Below are 23,592 nucleotides of genomic sequence, written 5' to 3' on the forward strand. Positions count from 1 at the left end.
GAACGGACTGTGCCCTTCCTTCATACATCTAACATTTGGAGTTAGCAAACAGCTAGTAGAGTGGTTGTAGGGTTAGGAAGGAAAATAAAGTACAATAAGGGGATAAGAGAGACTGATGGAACTTGGTATTTTAGAGTGGTCAGGATGGGTCTGAGGACATCTGAGCAGAGACCTGAGTCAAGCAAAGTAGTAGTTGTCAGTGGAAAAGCCACACTCTTGGAGTGAGACAGTTCTCCATGCAAACTACTTATCGAATGTGTGGCCTTGGGAAAGTGACCAAATTTCTCTGACACTCAGTTTCCTTACCTATAAACCAGTGATCATCTCCATCTGCCTTGGGGAGGTGCGAGGAAAAGGGAGAAGTATGTGTGTAAAGCACCTGGCTTGAGGTCATCTCTGGCCTAGGCCCACTATAGACATACATGCAGTGAGTTCTGTGCTGCCTTCTTGCCCAGCCAGAAATCTCCCCTCTTGCTACCTACCTCCCCAACTTCCAAAAAACTGTGGACTCCCGTAATCCACTCACACCCCCTGCTGGCAGGATATTGCACTGCGGCTGTCCTCAAAGCCTCCAGGCCCTTTCCTCACCTCTTCAAGAAGCTTACCTGGGCACTCACAGCCAGCCAGGGATGGAGATGAATGAGAGAACCTCCAGGAGCTCAGAGCCTACGGAGTGGGCCCAACATGAAAGCAGCAACAACCCAGAGAGGAGGTACCAGCATCTAAGCAACTGATGACAGAATGATTAACTGTGCCCACGGAGGATTAGGGAAGGCTTCATAGTGGGTGACTCCTAAAGTATCTTCAACAATGACCAGGAGGGAGGCACCAGGGGAGGCATTCCATCCAGGCAGAGAGAGCATACAGGCAAAACCAGGGAAGCATAAAAGAGAACATTAATTGGTTTGAGGCCCTTTACCTGACCAAGCCACACTTCTGGAACTTTCTGCAAAAGCAGCTTGGTTAAAGAATAAAACTGAAGGAAGCTGGTTCCCAGGACCCTCATAAAGCTCTACTATCTACCATCCTGGGAAAAACAAATGTTTCTCTACAGAAAAAGCTTTCTTTTTCCTGAGGGCAGACAGGTTCTCATGTACCCTATGGTCCCACACCTGGTCTTCCTTACCCTTCAAGAAATAGCCCATCTTGCCTCGGTCAACTGACAACCTTTGCAACCTTGACCAGATCTCTTCCCCTCTGTGCCTCAGCCTCCTCTTCTGTGGAGTGGGAAAATAACCCTTATCTGCATCCCTCTCAAACAGCCATTTGACTTAAGAACTATGAAAGCTCCTGGTGCTACAGCAGGAAGGACCCACGAGACGCCAGGCCCTGAGGGGGCACCCTAGGCAGCTGAGGGAGGAGTCAAGGCAATGCTACACCCTCTCACACTCGTCCTCCCACATGGACCAAACCATAGCCCCCGCCACCCACTGCTCACAAACCCCCATAAAAGTCAGGGATCCATGCAGTTTTGTTTCAGGTGTTTTATTAAGTGGGCCATACTGTAGCTGGTTTCTAGGTTGCAAAACAACATAAATTTAACAATAATAACATAGCCAGTTAGACTGTGACAAGCTTTTTCCTTCCTTAAAAAAAAGAAAAAAGAAAAGAAAAAGATTTAAAACACACAACGGAGGGTTAAATAAATAAGAGGAAAAAAAAGAAAAAGAAAACCTGTTAAAACATGCTTCTGTTTACTTCTGTGCAGCTGTGTGCCAAGAGGAAACGTGATCTTCTGCACGATGGTGCGTCCCGGCATGTCTCCGTTCCAAATAATACTGACAGAAAAAGAAAAGATGTGGGACTGACTCATCAGTGCTTGCAGAGGCACTACGAAAAATCCCTTTGACTGGAGCTTGGGGCTTCCTGCTCAGCACACCTGTGTGTGGCCCGTGAAAGCCAAATATCCATAACAATGTTAATATAGAAAACATTAGTTTAAAAACAACGTGGAATGGCCTCATGACCAGGCGCGGGTGAGGAAGGAGAACTGCCCCGCCCGCGCGCCGCAGGCTCAGTCCGGGGAGGCCGCAGGCTCCCAGCACGCGGCCGTGGCGAGGGAGGGCACCAGCTTCAAAATAAGCGGCGCCAACCTCGTCTCCCTCTCCCTATCACTCTTTCACATGAAAGTGTGTAAAAAGCAAATCAGCAAATAAACTCTAAAATAGATTATTTATTCCAAAAATCCTCTACTTTTCTTTTTACAGTGAGTGTACATCTCCTCTCTGTCTCCTGCACGACTTGCTTAAATCCCCCTGGGAAAAGGGTCAGAGCCGCAGGGTGAGTCTCTCTCGGTCCTGCTGCTAGCTGGTGCTGGGAGGTCAGATGTCGATGCCCTTGACAAGGGACGTCTCCAGCGTGATGTTGAACTCCTGCAGAGTCTGCAGCACGCGGATCAAGGAATTGACAAGTGTGTGGTCTTTGATCAGCGCTACATCCTCATACATGTGTGCGGTGATGGGGCAGTCAGCCAGCAGCGCAATCCAATGGTGCAGGAGGTGATCTCTGGCAGGGAAGGGTCAGTCCGGACGGATCAGAAGGGAAGGGGAAGGGAGACAGTTAGTACAAGGCCAAGGGGAAACCTGCTCCATCACTGCTTGAACAAAGTCTGAGGCTGGAGAAGTGGATAGCTTCCCCAGCCCCCTCTCTCTCCCCTAATAGTGCTAGGCTAAGAGGCCTTACATGGCTTTAAAAGGCTCCTACTAGGGACTACTCAGCTCCAGGGACACCAACCCAACCTGACCCAGACTGACCCAGTTACCTGCCACCAGGTCCACAACTCCTCCCCTGCCCACCCCACCTCCCTAGACCAGCCCACCACCAACCAGACATCAGGTCCAGTCAGCACCACCTCTTCCATCTCAACAGCCAGAGCATCACTCCTCCACGGAGCTATCACCGCCAGGAATAATCCTAAGAGCTCACATCCACATAGCACTTGGCATGTGCCAGACACTGTTTTAAGAGATTTAACCTTCATAACAACCCTATGATATGAGGTAGGTGCTATCAGTGCTATTAGTAGCTCTACTTTATAGATAAAGAAATTGAGGTAGACAGAGATTAAGTAGTTTGTCCAAGTTCATATGGCTAGTAAGTGGCTGAGAATACGAACCTAGTCAAGCTGGTTCCAGAGTCTGTTTTTAACTATTATGCCAACTTCCTCCGTTCCTTGGCCCAAATGAACTACTGCCTTAAGTTTTTTGGCCTTCACGCTCTCACCTGACCCATGGGAATAGCCCCTAACAGTCCTGCCCACTGATATATACCATCCATGGTATCAAATTCAGATCATTTCAGCCCCCTGATTAAACAACTCTGGAAGGATTCTCTGCCCCAGCTCCCCGAGGCCCCTACCCTTCTTCAACTGTTTCCTACAACTGCCCTTCCCATATTAACTTATTTCCTAACCGCACAACCTTTGCTTCCTTTAGGACCTCTCTGCTAGTTCCGTCTGCTTCAAACTCTCTCCCCACTTCTACCCTCCCCTTAAGGCTCACCTCAAGTACCACCTCCTCCCTTTCTGATCTTTTCTCTACAGCTTCAGCATAACTTATGAATACATGCTTCCTTTTGGGCTCTCACAACCTTCTGCCTTATACCGTATTTAATTAGGACAAGTAAACTTTCAAATGGTAGGGACCATGTTTTATTCAGCTCATCCCCCTGCCTTCCATAACGCCAGGCTCATTCAAATGTTTGTGGAAGGCATGACTAGATAGACTCTGCTTCAAATTTCACCAGTGGGCTGGTTTTATTCCCTCCCATCAAAATGGGCCTCCACCCAGTTACACACATGCTCATCCCCACCCCTCCATATCCCCACACATACGCTTCGTACATGGAAATTACGGACCTCCAAGGCGTCACCTCCCCAGGGGCATCTGGTCATTAGCCACTCCCACCCCCTGCACCACACTAGGCCCCCAGCACCACCTCCAAGGCTGGGTGCTGTGCGCTCGGCCATCAGGTTGCAGTACCTGGCTCCCAAGCACACCAGCATCTGAAACTTGCCGTCCTTGCCTATGTTCCGGGGAGTATTATTGATTGCAGTGACAAATCGGCAGAAGTTCCGGGCCCTTGTATGCCAGTTTTCCTCGGGGACAAGTTCGTTCTGCTCCAAAGTCTCATAATAGGTTTGTGCTTTTTCTGTGAAGAGTAGAAAAGTTTGCCAGTGACAAAGGCTCTCAAAACCAACCTATGCCTAACTGTCCTACAGGCCACTAGCCATGGCTCTCTCCATGTTGATGCAGATAACTTAATGTAACATGAATGTTCTGACATCACTGATCACATTTCAAAATATAAGGTCCTTATTCTTATGTTTTACATTTCTTTATGTGGTCCTTGATATAAAGAGGGTCCTTTCCGTAGTCTGAAGATTAAAAAAAGAAGAAGAAAGAAAAACACTCTTGAGGTAAAAGGTTCTTGCGTGAAAATTCTCTAAATGAGTACATCACAGGGGTGGGGCTCCTAATACTATCAACTGGCCTTTTGGATCTACAAGGAAAAAGCGTGAGGACTTGTTTCTAAGCCTTTAAGAAAAGCCAGAGCAAAGAGAAACAGATCGCATTTGAGAGTCACCTGGTTTGGCTTCTGCACCTCAGACCCCAGTGGTCAGCACCCACATTGTGTCGGTGAGTCCCCATGTCTCTGTATGGTTTTCCCACCCTCACACCCTGGCTCAACTCACCCAGGAAATCCCAAATGAAGACATTCTTGAAGAGCCGGGGGGATTTAAATCCATGCTGGAAAGCCTGTTCCAGGGCCGAGACTAGGCCACATTCTCCACAGAGCAACAGCGTCAGACTGCCTCGCTACGTAAAGAAATAAGAAATGCCAGGCTTGCCTCAGCCAAGCTGCCTTCCACTACTGCTTCCCCCAACCCATAGTCCACAGCTGGGAGGGCAGCAAAAGCCTGGCTGGGACCCTGTCCATCTCCCCTAGTGCCCGGCACGGTGAGGGGCACAGAGCAGCTGCCAGGGCACAGCTGCTGAACAGACGATGGATCTGGGTCCCCACAAGAGGGACAAAGCCAGAGTGACCATTGTTCAGGGAGACCCAGGAAAATCCAGAAGAGGAAAGGAATATACACTGTTCCTTAGGGGCCCAGGGACTCTGCTGGGTCATTAGTGTGAAAGGAAACCAGGGTAACCCAAGGCAGAGGCCCCTAAGGAAGGAATCTGCTCAGTGCCAAACGGAGGCACACACTCTATAGACTCCAGGTTGTTCGCACTACATGGGCCTGAAAACAGATTATTCTCTCTCATTCAATATAAAGCCCTGGGTTGGAGGGAAGGAAGGCTCACCTCTTTCTCGGGCTTATGGAAGTGCTTCACGATGCCATTGACTGCCTCCCCGATGGACTCCTGGATCTGCCCGGTGTTCAGCTCTGATAAAAGTCAAGTAGACATCCCTAACCAATCTCAGAGGCTAACAATGCTTAGCAACTGAACTCAAGACTGAGAACATAGGAAGGGCTCCTGGGAGAGGCAGGATGGCCTGGACCCTAGAAGAGCAGCTCTTGCCCATCCAACCTTGCTGAGCTTGCCCTTCCTAAAATCTTGGGGAAAAAGCACAAGCTAATACCTCAGAGTTCCATCTCTAAGAGAGGCTGGTTAAGTTTATTTTCCATTTTACCCTGGAACTTCTGGCAACTAAAAATGGGCCAAGACTTGGCTGTGAGGCCCAGGAACAAGGAAGGACAAGGCCAGAAGGTAGACCCCTCTCCTCTCTAGAATCATATATAAATAGTACAAAAGACCTAGGCCAGGCTGCATGACCTCTCCCCTCTCCTTCCAGGCCTCTAAGGAGTGTGACACCCCCCTTCAACCCCGACACACACACACACACACACACACACACACACTGATTCATGAGAGGAGGGTGACAAATACCTGAGGCTGCTTTGTTGGCAGAAGGGGTTCCTGAGGCAGCTGCAAAGGCTGGGTCTGGACTCCCACATCAGGGTTCCCAGACATCTGCCCACATTCCCCACCTGGGTGGCATCAGGGCCCAGTCCCTCCTCCCACTTACTGGGCTTGTTGTTGGGTGAGATGGTAACGAGCCTCCGGATGACGCTGGGGGACTGCTGCAGGGGCGGGGTCCGGCACGGCCTCTCGTCCACCTCAGGCTGGCAGGTGAGCAACTCGCCAACCAGGATCCGCTCCAGGCTCCCGTCATCTATGCCCTTCCCCAACCACCGACCACATGGGAACCTAAAGGTCAAGCAATGGCCTGTCAGAGCTGCTGGCTTCTCCAGTGTCCTTCCCCTTGCTGCTCAGCAGAAGCCATCAAAAAGCCAATCCCTGGAGATAGGCTCTGAAACCCGGCTGGGGATCCCTCAAGTCCCTGCTCGTCCATCCCACCGTGCATCATCAGGGAAGCCACCCGAATGAATGACAGGTGGCTTGGAACCTGTGTACAGCAACGTCATATGTCTTAGCTTGGAAAACCCTCCTTCTATTTCTTTTCAGGTGCGTGAGGCAGAGCCAAATAGGAAGTACCTTAGTCTACCACGACCTAAAGGGTCTCCTTGAGAACTCCACATATCCAGGCATCAAACCCAGCCCCTGGTCTACCTTGCCCCACTACCTTAGGGCATAACTGAGGGAACACTTACTTGTAGGTATGTCCTGTGATCTCATTCCTGACCATCACATACTCCACCAGCCATTTGGCATACAGCCCAGAGTTATCATGGCCTATCTGCACCGTAGTGAGCTTTCCCAAGTTCTGGCACTGTGAAAGAAGAGCCAAATAAAGAAGGCAGGTAGGTCCAGAAAACAAGAGAACACAGAGGCACTACTCAGAGGCACAGATCTGACTGGCTGCCTGCAACCTGACCCCTTAGTATCTATAGGGAAGAGCTCATGGTTCTACCTACCACCAAGACTGGTGGTACGCACTCTCATGACGGGGAAATGATTGAGAAAGAAGATGCTACTATATGAAGGAAGAATAGGGCCTATAAGCAGAAGGGTCTGGAAGTGGGACGGGAGTCTCAGAGTCAGAGGTTTCTGTGAACACTTGGACTTGGCAACTGAAAGAATTCTTGGGGATTTCTCAACATGCCATGGGCAGGGCGTTATGCAAGTCCAGATAGATAAGTGCCTTCAAGCCAGAGACTGCTTAGACAGGGCAGGCTCCCCCATTCTTGGGTCAACCCTTGGCTCCGGCCTCTGAGCATCTCAGGACACATCAACTGCGCTAATACTACAAGAGCAAGACCACCATAAAACCCTGCAGAAAGCTCCCATAAGCGGCTGTTGCAAACTCAGACCCCCAAAGAGCCTGGGGTTGTGATCCCTGGATAACACATACCTCGAAGGTCATCTCTAACACGTTCCTGGGAATCTGCAGGATCTGTGTCTCACCCAGTTCTCCCGAAATGCAGATCCATGGGTTGGCGGTGAACATGGAGCCCCCCAGCTTCTTGCTTGGTACAATCAGGATATGGTACGGGATCACTGTGTGGGGGAAGCCACAAAGGCATTGAGGGGGATCAGGAATCCCTCCCATACCTGAAAGGGCCCTGACCTGCCTGCCCAGGAGTGCTGGCATGATTGCAGTCCCGCTGTACCGGCCCCAGCAGGACCCAGTCTCTCGCTGGCTTAGAATATTAGCCAATCCTACCCTCAGTCTCACTCCTCTCAGGGTTACCACCCAACCATCAAAGATCCAAGCCCATCTGCAGGCTCGGAGGCTAAGTAAATTTGTTCCTTAAATAATACCACCAACTCCACGTTGTACTGAATTGCTTTTCAGAGCACTTTTCAATCTATCGTCTTGTGAACTCTAATAACAATCTCCAGAGAGGTCCTACAATGCCTTTTCTGAGGCACTGAGAAGGAAATAATTTCCCCCGGGTCCCCTAAGTTCCAGTCCAGTACTGCTCCTCCTGCAGCCTACAACACTCATCTCTGAGAGGGAAGATGGGTGTCACATAGAAACAAGAGTCCATGCTGCTGAGGCTGCTGAGTCACCGGCCAAACAACCAGCCATGGGGCAGATTCAGAGACTAACCCCTAAGGAAAAGAGCATCCTGGTACCAAAGGAAGATGAGGCTCCAAAAGCCTTCTTTAGACCATACTGAATCCTCCTTCCTGACTCTGCAAACAGGGAGACAGGCCCACAGCAGGGGTCAACTCTGCTCACAGAAACCTAATGAGTTAGGGCAGAGCAGAGCCTGGACCCAAATCTCCCACCGCAACCTCGAGTTCTGTTACTTCAGCAAGAGTTGTTTTTCCCTGTGCGCTGGTCTGAAACCTTCTAGGATACGGAATCACTCTCTAAGCCCAAAACAAAAGGGAGATTTCTTTACAGGTGTGCAAAGAGGGCAGTGAACTTCACCACGCCACCCAACTCCACTCCACCTTCATCGCCTTAGGCTCCCAGAGCAGTGCCTAGGACAACAGTGACAACATGATGGCCAAAAAGACTGAGCTCCCCAGTTCAGAACAAGAATAAGAAGCTTCTGAGAAAAAAACAACCTCCACGGAGGGCAAATGCACCTCTCTCCTACAGAAGCAAAAGGCAAACTCAAAGTACACGTGACCGTCTTCTTCTAAAAAAGGGACAGTGAGCTAGCCTTAGGCAGGCCCAGGAAGACTGGCATTGAGAAGGCTTGTGGGGAGCACAGGGCTACTCACGGATAGTTGTGAAGACATTGGTGAAGCAAAAGTAATCGACGGCATTGAAAGAGAGGAGGTGATAGAGGAACTGCTCCTTCTCGTCGTCACAGCGCAGGAAGGCATAGCGCTTGTACAACTTTCTGTCGGAGAGGAGGCAATACATCAGTCCCCCAGCCAAAAGGAGGGGGAAGAGGCTAGAATTACTCAGTGCTGGAAGGAGACAGCTAAGGAAAGAATAAGATATCAAGCTTCAAGTTCTTTGGAGCCACCTAAAAAAGGAACAAAGCCAGCTAGAGGCCTAGAGGGAAAGTGACTGAAACTATAGCAGGAACAGCAAAACCAAACTCTGTGTCCAAGGATTGATGTCACTACAATGCAGTGTCAGAAGTCATGGGGTCTCCTTTCCTGAACTGAGGGCTGGAACTGTCACCCCTCAGGGATGGCACAGGCCCTCTCAGGCTTCTAGCTAGGGGCATCACCCAGTGTGTGGTGTGGGAGTAACGATGGCAGGAGGTCTGTGATCACCAATCATTAACAGGGCTAGCCTCAGACCCTCAGCAGACCTAAGACCCATGAGTCAAAACACCACTCTGAATGTGAATATAAGCCCAGGACAGCCTGAGGCAATAGAGGGTATGATCCAGGTCACAGGCAAGGAAAGCTGCATACATCATGTCCTTCCCCTTTTTTCAAACTTTCTTCCGTCCCCAGCCCCACCCCCACTTACTCATCAAAGGCCAACTCCTTTGTCTGACGTTGTAGACCCCCTGCAACAGCAATGATACCTTCCCCAAATAGAGGGAACATGAAGAGCCAAGTGCACAGGCCTTCAGCACAGAGAAACAAAAGAAGGCACTGTCCTGGTTGCCAAGACTGCAAGCACTGTGGCCAAAGAGGTATGGATTCAGTAAATCTGTGAAGTTTTACCTATAAGGTACACCCAAGAGAGTAATTCACCAACCAGGGCCTACTATGTGCAAGTGCTGGCGAGGGAACACCTATCCTCAAAGACAATGCAAGCGAACAAATCAGGGAGGGCCATGGTACGAGACTGCCCATAATGAGCTGCTGAACGAAAGGCTCTCTGTGGGAATTAAAGAGCCATGAGCTTCGATGGTCCTAGATGAGGAGAGGCATAAAGGACAGCATGAGTTTAGAGAGATGTTGCAGAAGAAAGAGGACAGGGTATGGAAACCAGTTTGGCTGGAGTTGGGGCTCAGGGAGATGACCAGTTAGCAATGAGGCTGAAAGGCTGGGCTATAGTCAAGTGAATGAAGGCCCTAAATAGGCTAAAGAGTTTGCAACTTGCCCTACAAGTAATGGGTTTCGGCAATTTACCCTAGAAGTAAAGGGAAAGCCACAGCGGGTTCCAGAAAGTGTAAATTTAGTGCATCGGAGAAGTGAAGCTAAGGCAGCAGCACTAGTAAGACGACAGGCGGAGGCGGAGGACAAAACATTGCGAGAAAGGCAGTTATGGTGAATCAATTCTGTGAAGCTTGCTTTCGCTCTCTCTGAGCTAGAGGTTAAGATATCTGAATGGAAATAAATGCAGGACTGAAGCGCAGAAGAAAAGCCAAAGCTACAGCTTCAGATGTGGAAGTCACTCGACGGGTAACAGAAGTCATGAGAACGGGTGAGATCACTAAGTGAGAGAAAGCGTGCATGCAGAGAACTTAGGACTGTGGAAGCCAACGCCCTGGAAAGGGTAGGGGGAGAGAGAGAACAGGATGGTGTAAGGCTATGGCAGCCATGCCAAGTGAGTTTCAAGGTAGAGGGGCTACTACACAGTATTAGTCACTGCAGGGAGGTCAAGGAGAAACAGTGTGAGCTCACTATTTAGAAGCTAACTTTTCCCCCTAGACCCTACAGCCCCCCTTACCCTGCCTTGACCTGACCCCCTCTCCAAGCTACAAACAGTTTTGGAGGCTACCTGGAAATACCAGAGACTCAGGAACATTCTATCAAGGTATACTCTCCAAGGCGGCCCACCACCTCCTGGCTGTGCAGCTACGCACACATTTCATGTGCCCACTGAACACCTGCTAGGTGCTAGGCAACACGCGCATTCATGCCCTCGATGAAAGCAAACTGTAATAAGCAGCAAGCAACGAGGTGATGATAATACAGCCCATCAGTGGTGAGAAGGTTTGAATAAATACTGTGACAAATGCTATGGGCGCTCAGGGGAAGAGTGAACCAAGTCTCTGAGGTGTCTAGACAAACTCTGGCAAAGAAAACTTCTGACCAGGCCCTGAAAGGACTACAGACATCCTGAGAAGGGTGAGTGGTATGATGTGGCTGGAGCGTTAGGCAGACTGAAGAGAAAGACGAGAGAGAGGAGAATGAAGGAATAAGTAGGTTTGATGAAGGGCCCCTTTTTTCTCCTTTACACCCCATCCAAAATGCAATCTGTGGCAGCAAAACTCATTTTCCACTCACTGGACTAGCACTGGGGCCAGAACATAAGGTGGAAAGTTTCTAGTACTGAGTAAATTCTGAGCTTATCTATACCTTTAAATGGGGCTACAGTTTAAAGAAACCAAAATGAGCCTCCTGACCAAGGTCTGTGTCCCGTTTGCTGCTGCCTGGGCCTTTAGGCGCATTCACACCCTAGACCTATCCACTATTCCAGGCTTCACAAAGTTCTTGTGCTTGACCACCTTTCAGATGCCTCCCTGTCCTCCTGCTGGCGACACCCACACTGGCCAGCAGGAAACACTCCTGCCCTATCCTGCTACAATGGCAAATTTTTTTTCCTCAGCCACACACAACTGTCCCCTAGAATCTTGTGTGCGAACACCTCCCTTCCCAACTCCAAGCTTACATGTTCACTTGTTCTTTTAGTTGTTCTCCCAATCTCCAAATTTTATCCCTAAGCCCTTCTGTCCCTATAGGAAATAAAATTTAAGTGCTTTAAGAATTGCTGTTTCACGACCTCTCAAAATGAGCTAACTTATCAAAGTTTTAAACCCAGTTCTTGCTGTGGTTTACATACACAGTAAACAATCTAAATCATTATATTTTTACTTTGAATAAAAACAGATTCTGCAGGTTTAATCAACTGGCTACACAAAATTTCCCCAAGGCCCACTCCTCTGTTTTATCATCCTTGGGAAAGTCAAATAATAAAGGACGCCATGAAAAGATGCCTAAGGAAATGCTAGACAAAATGCCCAACAGGCCTGCCGATGAAGAAAGAGCCACACATAGACAGGAGAAGTAGAGAGGTGGTGGCCCGAGAGGCAGACAAGGGGGTCAGTCCTCCTTCCCACTCCTCTTCTGGTAGCTAGGGTACAAAAAGAATGCAAAGAATATCAAACCCAGAGAAGGGAACCATAGGTTGAACGGCCCCTGGGAGTGTGAGAACCATGGAATTTCTCCTCTTTCTCTTTCTAGGTGGAAAGTGTGGAGGGAGGGGGCCTACGAGGGCCATCGGAAGCCCTTTTAAGCTCTAGGGAGACTCAGACAGGGTCCAGAGAGGAAAAGCAAGGACTGGGTTATTCTGGGCCGGCCCTGGCTTCAGAAGAGAACAAAAGAGATAAGGGAATATCTTAGAAGTTCTTTTCATTCCCTAATCCTTTCTTCTCCAGGACAGGAAAGAGACCAAGAAAATGCCCTGTGCCTAAGAGGTATGCAAGTCTCCTGAGTACAGTAAGGAGAGGGGAGCCCCAAACTCTGAGGTACCCAATAAGGACCCCACCCCTCTCACTACCTCTTTAAGAAAGCTATTGGGGACATGCAGATTGAGAAGGGAGGAAGGACAAACACAGCAGCATTGGTCTTCTATACTTAAAGACGGAGAAGAGGAAATGCTACAAAATCTTCACACGCAAGCTGAATTAGCTGAGTACAGCAGAAAGGAAATAGTGAATATTCTCCCTCCTCACTCAAGGGTTTCCAAACCCTCCCCACCATTCCTGGGAGCCTGGGTCTACTCCAGGTGGAATGGCCTTACTTGGTGAGCTCATGGTCTGAGAGAAGCTGCTTCAGGTGTCTGGAAAGTAATTTTTTTTCCATGGATAGTCGCACCCATGCTCTGGCTTTTCCCACATCAGTCTTGATCTCCCCGATGTTCTGGATGTGCCTGAAGGGAGAATGGGAAACAGGAGGTGGGGAGTGGGGTAGAAGAGGAACTCACTACTAATACCTCCCCCTGTAAAGCCAAGCAGGCCTGGTGAGACAATCCTATCCCATCCTGGTGAGAGTCCATCTCTTGTTCTCTAAATCCTGGGCTTCCATGTGGCTTTGCAGATAGGCTCGCCACAATTTGCAGGGGGCGGCAGGGGTGACAATACGGCTCTCAAAAAACCAGGCAAACCCTGGAGCCCTGTGGTACTTCGGTATAATTCTCCAAAAGCACCAGGAACCTCAACCGCTCGTACAGCTCCACGATTGCATCAAGAAGCACAAGACCAAAGACAAGGTCTTCCTGGTTAACGGAGATGCTGCGGAAGCCCACGTCACGGACACCCTGCTACTGAAGCAGACGCCTAAGGAGCAACTGAAAACAGGCTTTCAGTGGCTTATTATATATGAACCCAGACTGACCTCATGTCCTGAATGAGGGAGATTCTCAGGGGAGACATGACTGAGCTGGCATCAGACTTCCTCCGTTCTGAATCAAGAAGTATTCCTGGAACAAAAAAGCTGGTCACGTCCCAAGAGAGATCTGACTATCCAAAGAGCTGACTACCCAAATTTGTACAGGGACTACTTGGTAACACCTTGTGTTTCATGAATATTTGTTAAGTACTTGATAGGTATCAGATGGTGTACTTTTATACATATTATCTCATTTAATCCTCTAACAACTAGATAGTCAAGGAAGGTATTACAGAGAAGGGAACCAAAATTCAGAGAAGTTAAATGCTTTGCCCTAGTTACCAAGTGTCCAAGTCAGCACTAGAGGGAACACAAATCTTCTGGCTCCTAATCCAGCATGTTCTCATCAGGCAGCCACGGAAGCAGTATTTCCAGTTGGAGCTACTACTCCTGTCCTTTCTTGCCTCTAACTGGGCTACAAAAGAGCCAAGGGAATGCGTACAGCACGTGCTCCGCACGCTACAATACAAGCACACCTCAGTCTGCCGCGCTTTCACTTTACCGTGCTTCACAGATACCGCGTTTGTTTACAAACTGAAGGTCTACTGCAGCTCTGGGTCAAGCAAGTCCACTGGCATCATTTTTCTAACAGCATTTGCTCATTTCATGTCTCTGTGTCACATTTTGGTATATCTCACAATATTTCAAAATTTTTCATTATGATTATTATATTTGGCTTTTTCAGAAGATTTATTTGGGAGAGAGAGAGTGTGTGCACACACGAGCACATGCTCAAGTGCGGGGGAGGGGCAGAGGGCGAGGAAGTCCCAGGCAGACCGCGCTGAGTGCTGAGCCCAACACAGGGCTCCATCTCACGACCCATGAGACGACGAGCTGAGCCGAAACCAAGAACTGGACGCTTAACTGACCGGACCACCCAGGTACCCCCATTATTACTGTATTTGTTATAGTGATCTGTGATCCATGATTATGACTTGCTGATAGCTCGGATGGTTAGCAGTTTTTAGCTATAAAGTATTTTTTAATCAAGGTATAAACAGTTTTTAGACATAATGTTATTGCACATTTAACACACTATACTACAGTATAAATGTAACTTTTATATGCAATGGGAAACTAAATAATTCACCTGACTCACTTTATTGTGATATCCATTTTTTGTGGTAGTCTAGAACCAAACCCACAACATCTCTGAGGTATGCCTATATATTATCTTTATGTCTGGTCCAATACTTAAAACTTAGTATCTTCACCATGTAGCTGTTGAGAATTTTTGGCTATAGTCTATCCCTCAGCAGTAACTTTCTTCTATAGCCTTCCTGAGAAGACTTTTTGTTCCAATGTCCAGAAAGTGGACCAAAAAACTCCTTATCAGGCTACTTAGGGAGCTCTTACACCTGGTTTTCAGCCAACTATTCTCCCCACATTCAGTGCCAGCTGGGGTCAATTAGCTCAAGGGGAAAGAAACATTGAGTTTATGCTGATGTCTTTACTTCCATGTGAACTGATCTTCACCATTAGAATAAGAACATCCAAGAAGAGCAAACAACTTCTTGGCAGAGAGAGGAAAATGAAGGACGGTGCTAAGGGGAGATGCTGCCAAGAAGTACAGAAAAGAGGGGGACTGTCCTGGAAGGGGCACTGCAGAAGGAACACCAGACTAGGAGACAAGAGGCCTGGCTCCTAATCTGGCCTCTTCCATGAATGCAGTATGCGATCTTGAATAAATTCAACTCCTTTCTGGATCCCAGTTTCCTCCTCTTGTAAAATAAAGGGGCTGGACTAGATCATCTCCAAGGGTCCCTGCCAACTCTGATATTTTTATTAAATTAGAAATGGAAAACAAGGGGAGGCTGGGTGGCTCAGTTGGTTAAGCGTCTGCCTTCAGCTCAGGTTATGATCCTAGGGTCCTGGGATGGAGCCCCACACTGGGCTCTCCGCTCAGCAGAGAGCCTGCCTCTTCCTCGGCCTGCCGCTCTGCCTACTTGTGCTCACTCGTTCTCTAACAAATAAATAAATAAAGCTTAAAAAAAAAAAAATAGAAAAGAAGTGTTAAGGGATCATTCACACCAGGCCCTGACTCTGAGGAATTCCAAGGTAGGACACAGGCTCTCTTAACTGACAGATCATCTCAATGCCCATCTCTGAGGTATAAAACAAAAAACTCTGAAGACAACTTGCTTCAAACACAGGACACCAGTACCACACAAATTCATTAAAAGCCTAAATTCATTCTAAGACTGTCCTCTTGCTGACATAAATCTTCTATCTCATTCATCAAAAGGTACAGAAACAGGACGCCTGACCGGCTCAGTCAATAGGGCATGGAACTCTCAATCTTGGGGTCATGAGTTCAAGCCCCATGTTGGGCACAGAATTTACATTTAAAAAGGGTGGATACAGGGGCGCCTGGGTGGCACAGCGGTTAAGCGTCTGCCTTCGGCTCAGGGCGTGATCCCGGCGTTATGGGATCGGGCCCCACATCAGGCTCCTCCGCTATGAGCCTGCTTCTTCCTCTCCTACTCCCCCTGCTTGTGTTCCCTCTCTCGCTGGCTGTCTCTAGTCTCTATCTCTGTCAAATAAATAAATAAAATCTTAAAAAAAAAAAAAAAAAGGGTGGATACAGAAACGCATAATGAAAGCAAACACCATGGCTTTGGCACACTCTGTGGTTCAGAGAGCCGGGTAGCTTAATATTTAAAAAAGGAAACATTATACAGCAAAGGTTTCAATGACCTAGAATAGTCTACTGCAGACGATCACTCCAGTGGGGGATGGGAAAGTGGATGGAGGCGGTTCTCCCCAGTGGTGCAAAAACCATCTTACCTGAGGTACTGAGACTTCCTGATGTGAGTTTTCTCTGCCGGTTTTCCTGATAATGTAACAGGTGGGACCACAAGGCTGATTTCCCCTGGAACCAACACAAGGGAGAAACACCTATCAGTTTAGATATCAGAGGCCAAAGCATCCAGTGAACACAGTCACAGATAATTTTAGCATATAGATACGGGCTTTTACTCAAAAGTATCTGTACTATTTCCTTATCTCGATGTACACCCAGATGCAATGTATACAAATATATCACCCTATATAAAGAAAAATTTAAAAATATAAAGAAGAATGGAAAGGAACAGAAAAAGAGAAATGGTCCACCACTTCAAACAGGACATGGCCAAAAAGAGTCTGGACCAGCGGGTAAAAAAGAAAAAAGCAAACAACCTATCAACTTCTAAGCTGGTTAAAGGCCAGCTTGGGTAGAGCATGATGGCTTCTGTACAGAGGAGCTAATACCCCGTCTATAAGATTCTAGGACAGCTTCTGAATTTCCTAAAACACTTAAAGGCATTATTGCCCTTAGTGCAGGCTGAGAAGAATAAGCTGTCACTAAGAGGGGGATTTACTATTAAAGGTAAAAATGAAGAAGCCTGCAGGAGGGTAGGCTGGTCCTTAACTATAGTTAATATAACAGAACCTTAGCGTTTGGAAATGTAAGGAGTTGCAGTTTATTTGAGCTATGTAGTAATTTGTCATTTTACCAAGGCACCAATCTGATTAGCATTTGCAAGCCTGCTGTAACGGAGCCATTTGCCTAGGTGGTGAGTGGCCACCCAGCCACTGCTTCGCCTCTTTCTAGTCGTCCTGCAGAACACAGTGCCCCTTGTTATGTGACAAAAACTCTATCTTAGATTCATGCTTTATGCTTCTATATAGCTGATATAATGTAAATGTAGTATTATGCTTGTTTTAGTAGGAGGTTTTATTATAATAATTTTATAAATGACTTCAGTTCTGTATTTTGGAGAAGTGATAGTAACAACAATAGAAGCTACCCTGTCCTGGGACTTGCCACAAACTAAGCACTATGTTAAGTGTTCAAAATACAGTATTTTATTTAATGCTCTCAACAATCCCACAGGATGCACTATCCTCATTCTCTTTAGAAAAGAGCAAACTGAGCATCAGACAGATTAAGTAACTTGTAAAAGATCACACAGATAGTAAAGAGTGTTGGGATCAAGCTTCAATCTAATGTCAGAACCACTGCTCCCAATAATGACGCTATATAGACTGCTTGGAAGAGATCATTTAATTTATGAAGTTATACATTCTAAAGAAAATTTTATGCTCTCGGATGAATGTGAGGATTTAATGTCTGAAGATTTGCCCCTTGAGAATACTGAGGATCTATCTTGTTTCTATCCATTTGATAGATTTGGGGGGGGGGGGAAATCAAGCATTTGAATGGAAGAAAACCCTCATCTACAGATCAGCAGGCTGTTGACATGAACTCACTTTATGTTTGGATATCCTAAGATTTAACCAACTTAAAAAAAAGAGAGAGAGAAAGGAGAAAGGGGCACCTGGGTGGCTCAGTCAGTTAAGCGTCTGCCTTTGGCTCAGGTCATGATCCCAGGGTCCTGAGATCGAGTCCCGCATCAGGCTCCCTGTGGGAAGTCTGCTTCTCCCTCTCTCTCTGCGTACCCCCCACACTCGTGCTCTCTCTCACTCTGCTATCTCTCTCTCTCAAATAAATGAATCCTTTTTTTAAAAAAAAGGACTTAACCAGCTTAAAACAAAACCCAATTATCATAATGGTTTTTAAAAAAAAAAAAAACACGCAAGTTAAAACTAGAAAAGACTTATTTATTGAAAAACCAAATATTTTTTTAAATGATGTTCAACATTAATGAGACTTACAACTCCTACACACTACCTGCTATATTGATACAATATATGTGAAAGATAACACAAGAGCTTAAAATATTCATACTTTTTAAAATTTTTTTCCTTTTTTTTTTAAGATTTTATTTATTTATTTATTTGACATGGAGAGATAAAGAACATACAAGCAGGGGTAACAGGAGAGGGAGAAGCAGGCTCCCCTCCAAGCAAAGAGTCCGATGTGGGGCTCCATCCCAGGACCCTGGGATAATGACCTGAGCTGAAGGCAGACTCTTCAACCAACTGAGCCACCCTGGTGTCCCATATTCACACTCTTTGATTTAGTAATTCAGCTTCCAGAAATCTGTCCACCCCTCTACCAAAACAGTTAGAGTAGGCTCCTGAAAGGGCAGGGACTTTGGCTTACCCGTCACTGTGTCCCCAGAATCTAGAAAGACTAGAAAGGCAGGCTCCCTTAACAGACCTGTGTGGGTGTGACCTACACTAAATACAGCCAGTCACCAGAGAGCCCTCACATGCATTGCTGCTGAAGAGCCAAAGGCTAGAGGAGCACCAGCCTGCCATGCCAGAAGGACGCCCTGGCTCATGGTGATTTCACCGGAGAGAAAGCAAAGGCGGGAATGAGAGAGCAGCGGCTGGGCTGAAGCTTAGTGATAGGGCACTGAGGTCCTTCTAGTTCAGGAGATATGAATTATTCTTCCTCTTTTGCACAAAGACTGACTGAGACTGCAAGGTTCAGTTTAGCCTAACTACCCATTTGGGGTATTATACAGGGCTAGCAAGATATAGATTGCACCAGATTCTCTGAGGACATCACACAGAGGTAAGAAACAACCCATTTTCACTTACCCAAAGGGCAGCAGTTACAAAACGAGTATGAAAAGCCAACCTCACTTCTCATTGTTAGAATATACTAGAGAAGGATGCCCATCTCCTTGAAAAATGTCACTGAAAGCCAAAGAGAGTTGTGAGGATAACAGAACTTCTTATAAGGACTTGCTGAAAACAGCCCTGTATGCAGGCAGTCATGGCTAATGACAAAATTTAGGAAGCTAGAGCAAAAACTGCTGTTTGGGTTCTCTCTACTTTCTAAGTACATCAAATAGGTAGTTGATCAGTAAGGTGCCCTCAGAAGGCGGCAGTAAGATCACTCTCTGGGCGTGCGTTTGGTCACAATGTGGGTGACTGCAGGATCCTGCATAATCTGCATAATGGAGTCCAGGGAACCAGGTTACAGAAGTTTTGGACTAGAATATAACCGAAGAAGGTCTCACCAGGAGACAGGTGCTCTACACACACGCTAGCAAAGTGAAGGCCTAAGGAGAACATGCGGTAGAAACCCAACATAGATAGTCACAGTCAATCCGCAGCTGACCATGTATGTGTCCCTGAGGGTATAAACACCCTGCCAAAAAGCACCCTTGCTTCCCTCTGGTGACAATGTCAGTGCTTCACTTTTAGTGCTCCAAATGCACGATTCAGAACAGAATGGGACCTCGGTTGAAAAGTCCCCATTATTTTATATTAGTTTCTCACTAAACAAGTAGCCTCTATCAGGGGCACCTGGGTGGCGCAGTCGTTAAGTGTCTGCCTTCGGCTCAGGGCGTGATCCCGGCGTTCTGGGATCGAGCCCCACATCAGGCTCCTCCGCTGGGAGCCTGCTTCCTCCTCTCCCACTCCCCCTGCCTGTGTTCCCTCTCTCTCGCTGCCTGTCTCTCTCTCTGTCAAATAAACAAATAAAATCTTTGGGAGGGGGGGAACAAGTAGCCTCTATCTATCCAAACTGAGAAGGGACTCAAATGGGCTCCAAAAAACATTCCTCATGCTATGAGAATTTTTACAGAATATGGCTGCAAAGCCTCAGAGGATAGGTTTAGAACATGTGGTGATATGGTATTATTTCTTAAAATGCAGGAGAAGGCTCACTAACTCTCTAAAAATTTTTATGCCAAAAATTAGAAAGTTTTGGGGGGCATTCATTTTACCAAAAAGCTAAAGAGCTCAACTATAAGCGTCAGCCTCGCTCAGCTTAAAGGAAAACGATAAAATGATTATGTTTATTCTACTCATTTGTTATACAGAAAAGGAAAGAAACAAATTCTTCATGTAGAGACTTCCAAAATAGCCATCGTATGTTATATACCTACCACATGCCAGGTATTTATTTATTTATTTATTTATTTAAAGATTTTATTTATTTATTTGACAGAGATAGAGACAGCCAGCGAGAGAGGGAACACAAGCAGGGGGAGTGGGAGAGGAAGAAGCAGGCTCATAGCGGAGGAGCCCGATGTGGGACTCGATCCTGGAACGCCGGGATCACGCCCTGAGCCAAAGGCAGGCGCTTTTAACGACTGCGCTACCCAGGCGCCCCCAGGTATTTATTTTTATTACGTCTAATTATCATAACCCTCAAAGGTAGATTTGATTAATTCCAGTAATATGGATAACGAAAATGAGATTCAAAAATCACAAATTACTGGAAGTTATCCAGCAGAGCTAGGATTCCCAGTCTTTCTGACTCCAAAGCCCACAGTATTGCTATTATACTACAGGATTCTCAAAATTTTAGGAATGTGATACACAATTTTTAGCATTTTAAAAAATTTATAACCATACTGCTGTTTACAATACTGAAAAACCAGACATAGTAACCTAAATGACTAGTAATAAAGGATTGATTCAAACATGGAAAATACATACAATGGATACAGTAGTAAAACTGAGATCTGAGAAGAGTAATAACCACAAACATTTACAGAGCACCTCCCAAATTCCAGGCTGTGAGTTTAGTGCTTCACCTAAACTCTATTAGCAAACCCTCACAGGAATCCTATGGAGGTGGGTACTTCAAAAAGTCCACCATATATAGGATGAAAGAAGCTTAGCAAAACTAGGTATCTTGATCAGTTTTATAAAGTTATTAAGTAGGAACCAAACCCAGGTCTGATTCATAGCCTGAGCACTTAAATACCATGGTATCACCTAAATAGTTAAGGACATGGAAAAAATATTATAACCAAGTTATAAAACATTATGTACATATGATCCCATCTAGATTTTTAAAAAGTTTTACTGAGATATAATTCACATTACCATAAAATTCACACTTACAAAGTATACGATTTTCTGTTACAAAAAAAATCTGGTTTTTAGTACGTTCACAGAGTTGTACCACCATCACCACTATCTAATTTTAGGGCATTGTCATCACCCAAAAGGAAACCCCATACCCATTATCAGTCACACCCTATTCCTCCTTCCCTCCCATTTCTGACATCTCCTAATCTGCCTTCTGTCTATGGATTTGCCTACTCTGGACATTTTATATAAATGAGATCACACAATATGCGGTCTTTTGTGACTGGCTTCTTTCACTTACTGTGTTGAAACATGTATCATCCCTCATTCCTTTTACTGCTGAACTAAATTCCATTGTACAGATACACCACATTTACTGTATCTATTCATCAACTGATGGACATTTGGGTTGTTCTATTTCTGGCCTATTAGAGATAATGCTGCTATGAACATTTGTGTAAATGTTTTTATACAGACATAGGTCTCCATTTAACTTGAGTACACGGCTACAAGTGGAGTCGCTGCGTCATGTAACACTATGTTTAACATTCTGAAGAACTGCCAGACTATGCTCCAAAGTGGCTACACCATCTTACATTCCCATCAGCAATGTGCGAAGGTTCTAATTTCTCTAGATCCTTACTAAACTTGTTATTGTCTGTCTTTTTAATTTTAGTTACCCTAGTGGATGAGAAAAAGTATCTCACTGTGGTTGGATTTTTAAATATCCACGGTATACGGGTACACCATGCACAAACAAATGTTTCGAAGGACAGATACGGTAGACTGTCTCTATACCCGTGACAATGGCACTCCAGAAGGGCAGAGATCTTGGTCTGTTTTGTTCACTAAGTATCTCAAGTGCCTTCAACAACAATGCCTGGCACACGGTCAGCCCTCAATAAATACTTGCTGGATACTTACATGTGTTTTCTAATTTAGTCATATTAAAACTGCTTTTTAAAAAAAAAAAAAGATTTATTTACTTTGGAGAGAGAACACGAGTGGAGAGAGGGGCAGAGGGAGAGAATCTCAAGCAGATTCCCTGCTGAGCACAGAGCCCATTGCAGGGCTCCACCTCTCTGAGATCTCATGGGGCACGACCCATGAAATCATGACCTGAGCTGAAATCACGAGTTGGGTGCTTAACCGACTGTGCCACCAGGTGCCCCAAAACTGCTTTTGAAAAGATTTCAAGTTCCTTTCAAATTTAAAAATGCGTAAAAGTAAAAGTTGTCCATCGTGACTAGCTAGTCAAAATAGAGTATTTTGAAATAAGGAAATTCTCTGGTACTAAGCAATAAAAATCAAACTTACTCAATTTCCCACAGTCCTTTCTCAAATCTTTAGACAGTTAAGCTAACTGTATATAAAAGAAATGTTAATGACAGACCTTTTCCCACTGGGAATGTACAATTAGTGAAGAACCCTTAGAGTACATTTGATACTTATGAGCTCCAAGTTCTCTCTTTCTTTTGTGTCCCATCTCCGGACCAGGGCCAGCTGCCAAAAAGGATCTATCAGTTTGGCCGTTTGCTCTACTTACAATAAGGAAGATGCTACTCTAAAAATGTCTAACAAACACACAGAGATTCATTTAGCATATATTTAAAGAAAAGAATTTGGATCACATTTATTACTTATTTGTTTGCTTAGCTATTTCAAGTCTCACGTCACACGTGGCATGCACCATTTTTCAAAGGCAGCCAGCTGGAAGAGTGTGGGAAAGCTAGTAAGTGAAAAGGGAAAGACAGTTTGCTCAGCAAGGAGTCTAGACATTCCTTACCTGCTTTACTTGTAGCCCATGACTCCAGATCCTCTCTAGGAGGTCGCAAAGGCTGGCAATCAAGGTGTTCTCCTCCACCCCTGTGATGTTCACCTCTCCATGCCCTAGCTCCACCGCCTCGCGGCCCATCTTCTCCACCAGCATCCTCTTGGTCTACAAGGAATCAGTCAGCAGGATTAGATAACCACAGTGAGCAGGATCACATGCAACTGGAGGGGCCTGTGGTGACCCGCACAGCACATCTGAGTAAGACAGATGAGTAAGACAAAGAGACATAAAGTATATTTATTCCCCATCATATAGGTCAGGCTCTGGTGGAGTGCATTCTTTAAAAGTTCAGTTACAAAGATAAGAACAGAGCAATCACGGTATGACCCTGGGCAAGTGATGCCATCACTGGATTAATTTTTTTGCATTTATGAGATGAAAAGAGTTGAAGAAAACCCTTTGGTCACGGTCACTTCTGACATTCTCCCTTTCTCACTGTTTAACTGATCTTACCAAACAAACCTGCAAGCTAGGCTAGAAATACATCTAAAGTACTTGTCAAGGGGATCAAAAATCATGCACAGGGGCGCCTGGGTGGCACAGAGGTTAAGCGTCTGCCTTCGGCTCAGGGTGTGATCCCAGGGTCCTGGGACTGAGCCCCTCATCAGGCTCCTCCGCTGGGAGCCTGCTTCTTCCTCTCCCACTCCCCCTGCTTGTGTTCCCTCTCTCGCTGGCTGTCTCTATCTCTGTCGAATAAATAAATAAAATCTTAAAAAAAAATTATGCACAAATAATTCACTTTTGTTTTTTCTTTCGATATTTTATTTAAATTCAGGTTAGTTCCCACATAGTGTAGTA

The 23,592-nt window shown here is 46.1% G+C and overlaps 1 protein-coding gene across 5 annotated transcripts in view; it reads right to left on the reverse strand.

The window, feature by feature from the left end:
* Nucleotides 1–1,469: 1,469 nt before the first annotated feature.
* Nucleotides 1,470–23,592, reverse strand: part of DENND5A (DENN domain containing 5A) — a 101,190-nt gene continuing 79,067 nt past the window's right edge. For 2 of the 5 annotated variants that reach the window (XM_040630765.1, XM_040630766.1), the window contains exons 12-22: nucleotides 22,747–22,899; nucleotides 16,023–16,107; nucleotides 13,182–13,266; nucleotides 12,589–12,717; nucleotides 8,652–8,773; nucleotides 7,324–7,469; nucleotides 6,623–6,741; nucleotides 6,037–6,218; nucleotides 5,310–5,392; nucleotides 4,694–4,817; nucleotides 2,512–4,149 (exon numbers count right to left, since the gene is read on the reverse strand). In XM_040630765.1, coding sequence (XP_040486699.1) covers nucleotides 3,755–4,149; nucleotides 4,694–4,817; nucleotides 5,310–5,392; nucleotides 6,037–6,218; nucleotides 6,623–6,741; nucleotides 7,324–7,469; nucleotides 8,652–8,773; nucleotides 12,589–12,717; nucleotides 13,182–13,266; nucleotides 16,023–16,107; nucleotides 22,747–22,899 — 1,623 coding nt within the window. In that variant the 3' untranslated portion in view covers nucleotides 2,512–3,754. The other 3 variants (XM_040630769.1, XM_040630767.1, XM_040630768.1) reach the window with 3 other exon arrangements.

Source organism: Ursus maritimus, unplaced genomic scaffold, assembly GCF_017311325.1.
Source record: "Ursus maritimus isolate PB19 unplaced genomic scaffold, ASM1731132v1 scaffold_16, whole genome shotgun sequence".
NCBI classification, from domain to species: domain Eukaryota; kingdom Metazoa; phylum Chordata; class Mammalia; order Carnivora; family Ursidae; genus Ursus; species Ursus maritimus.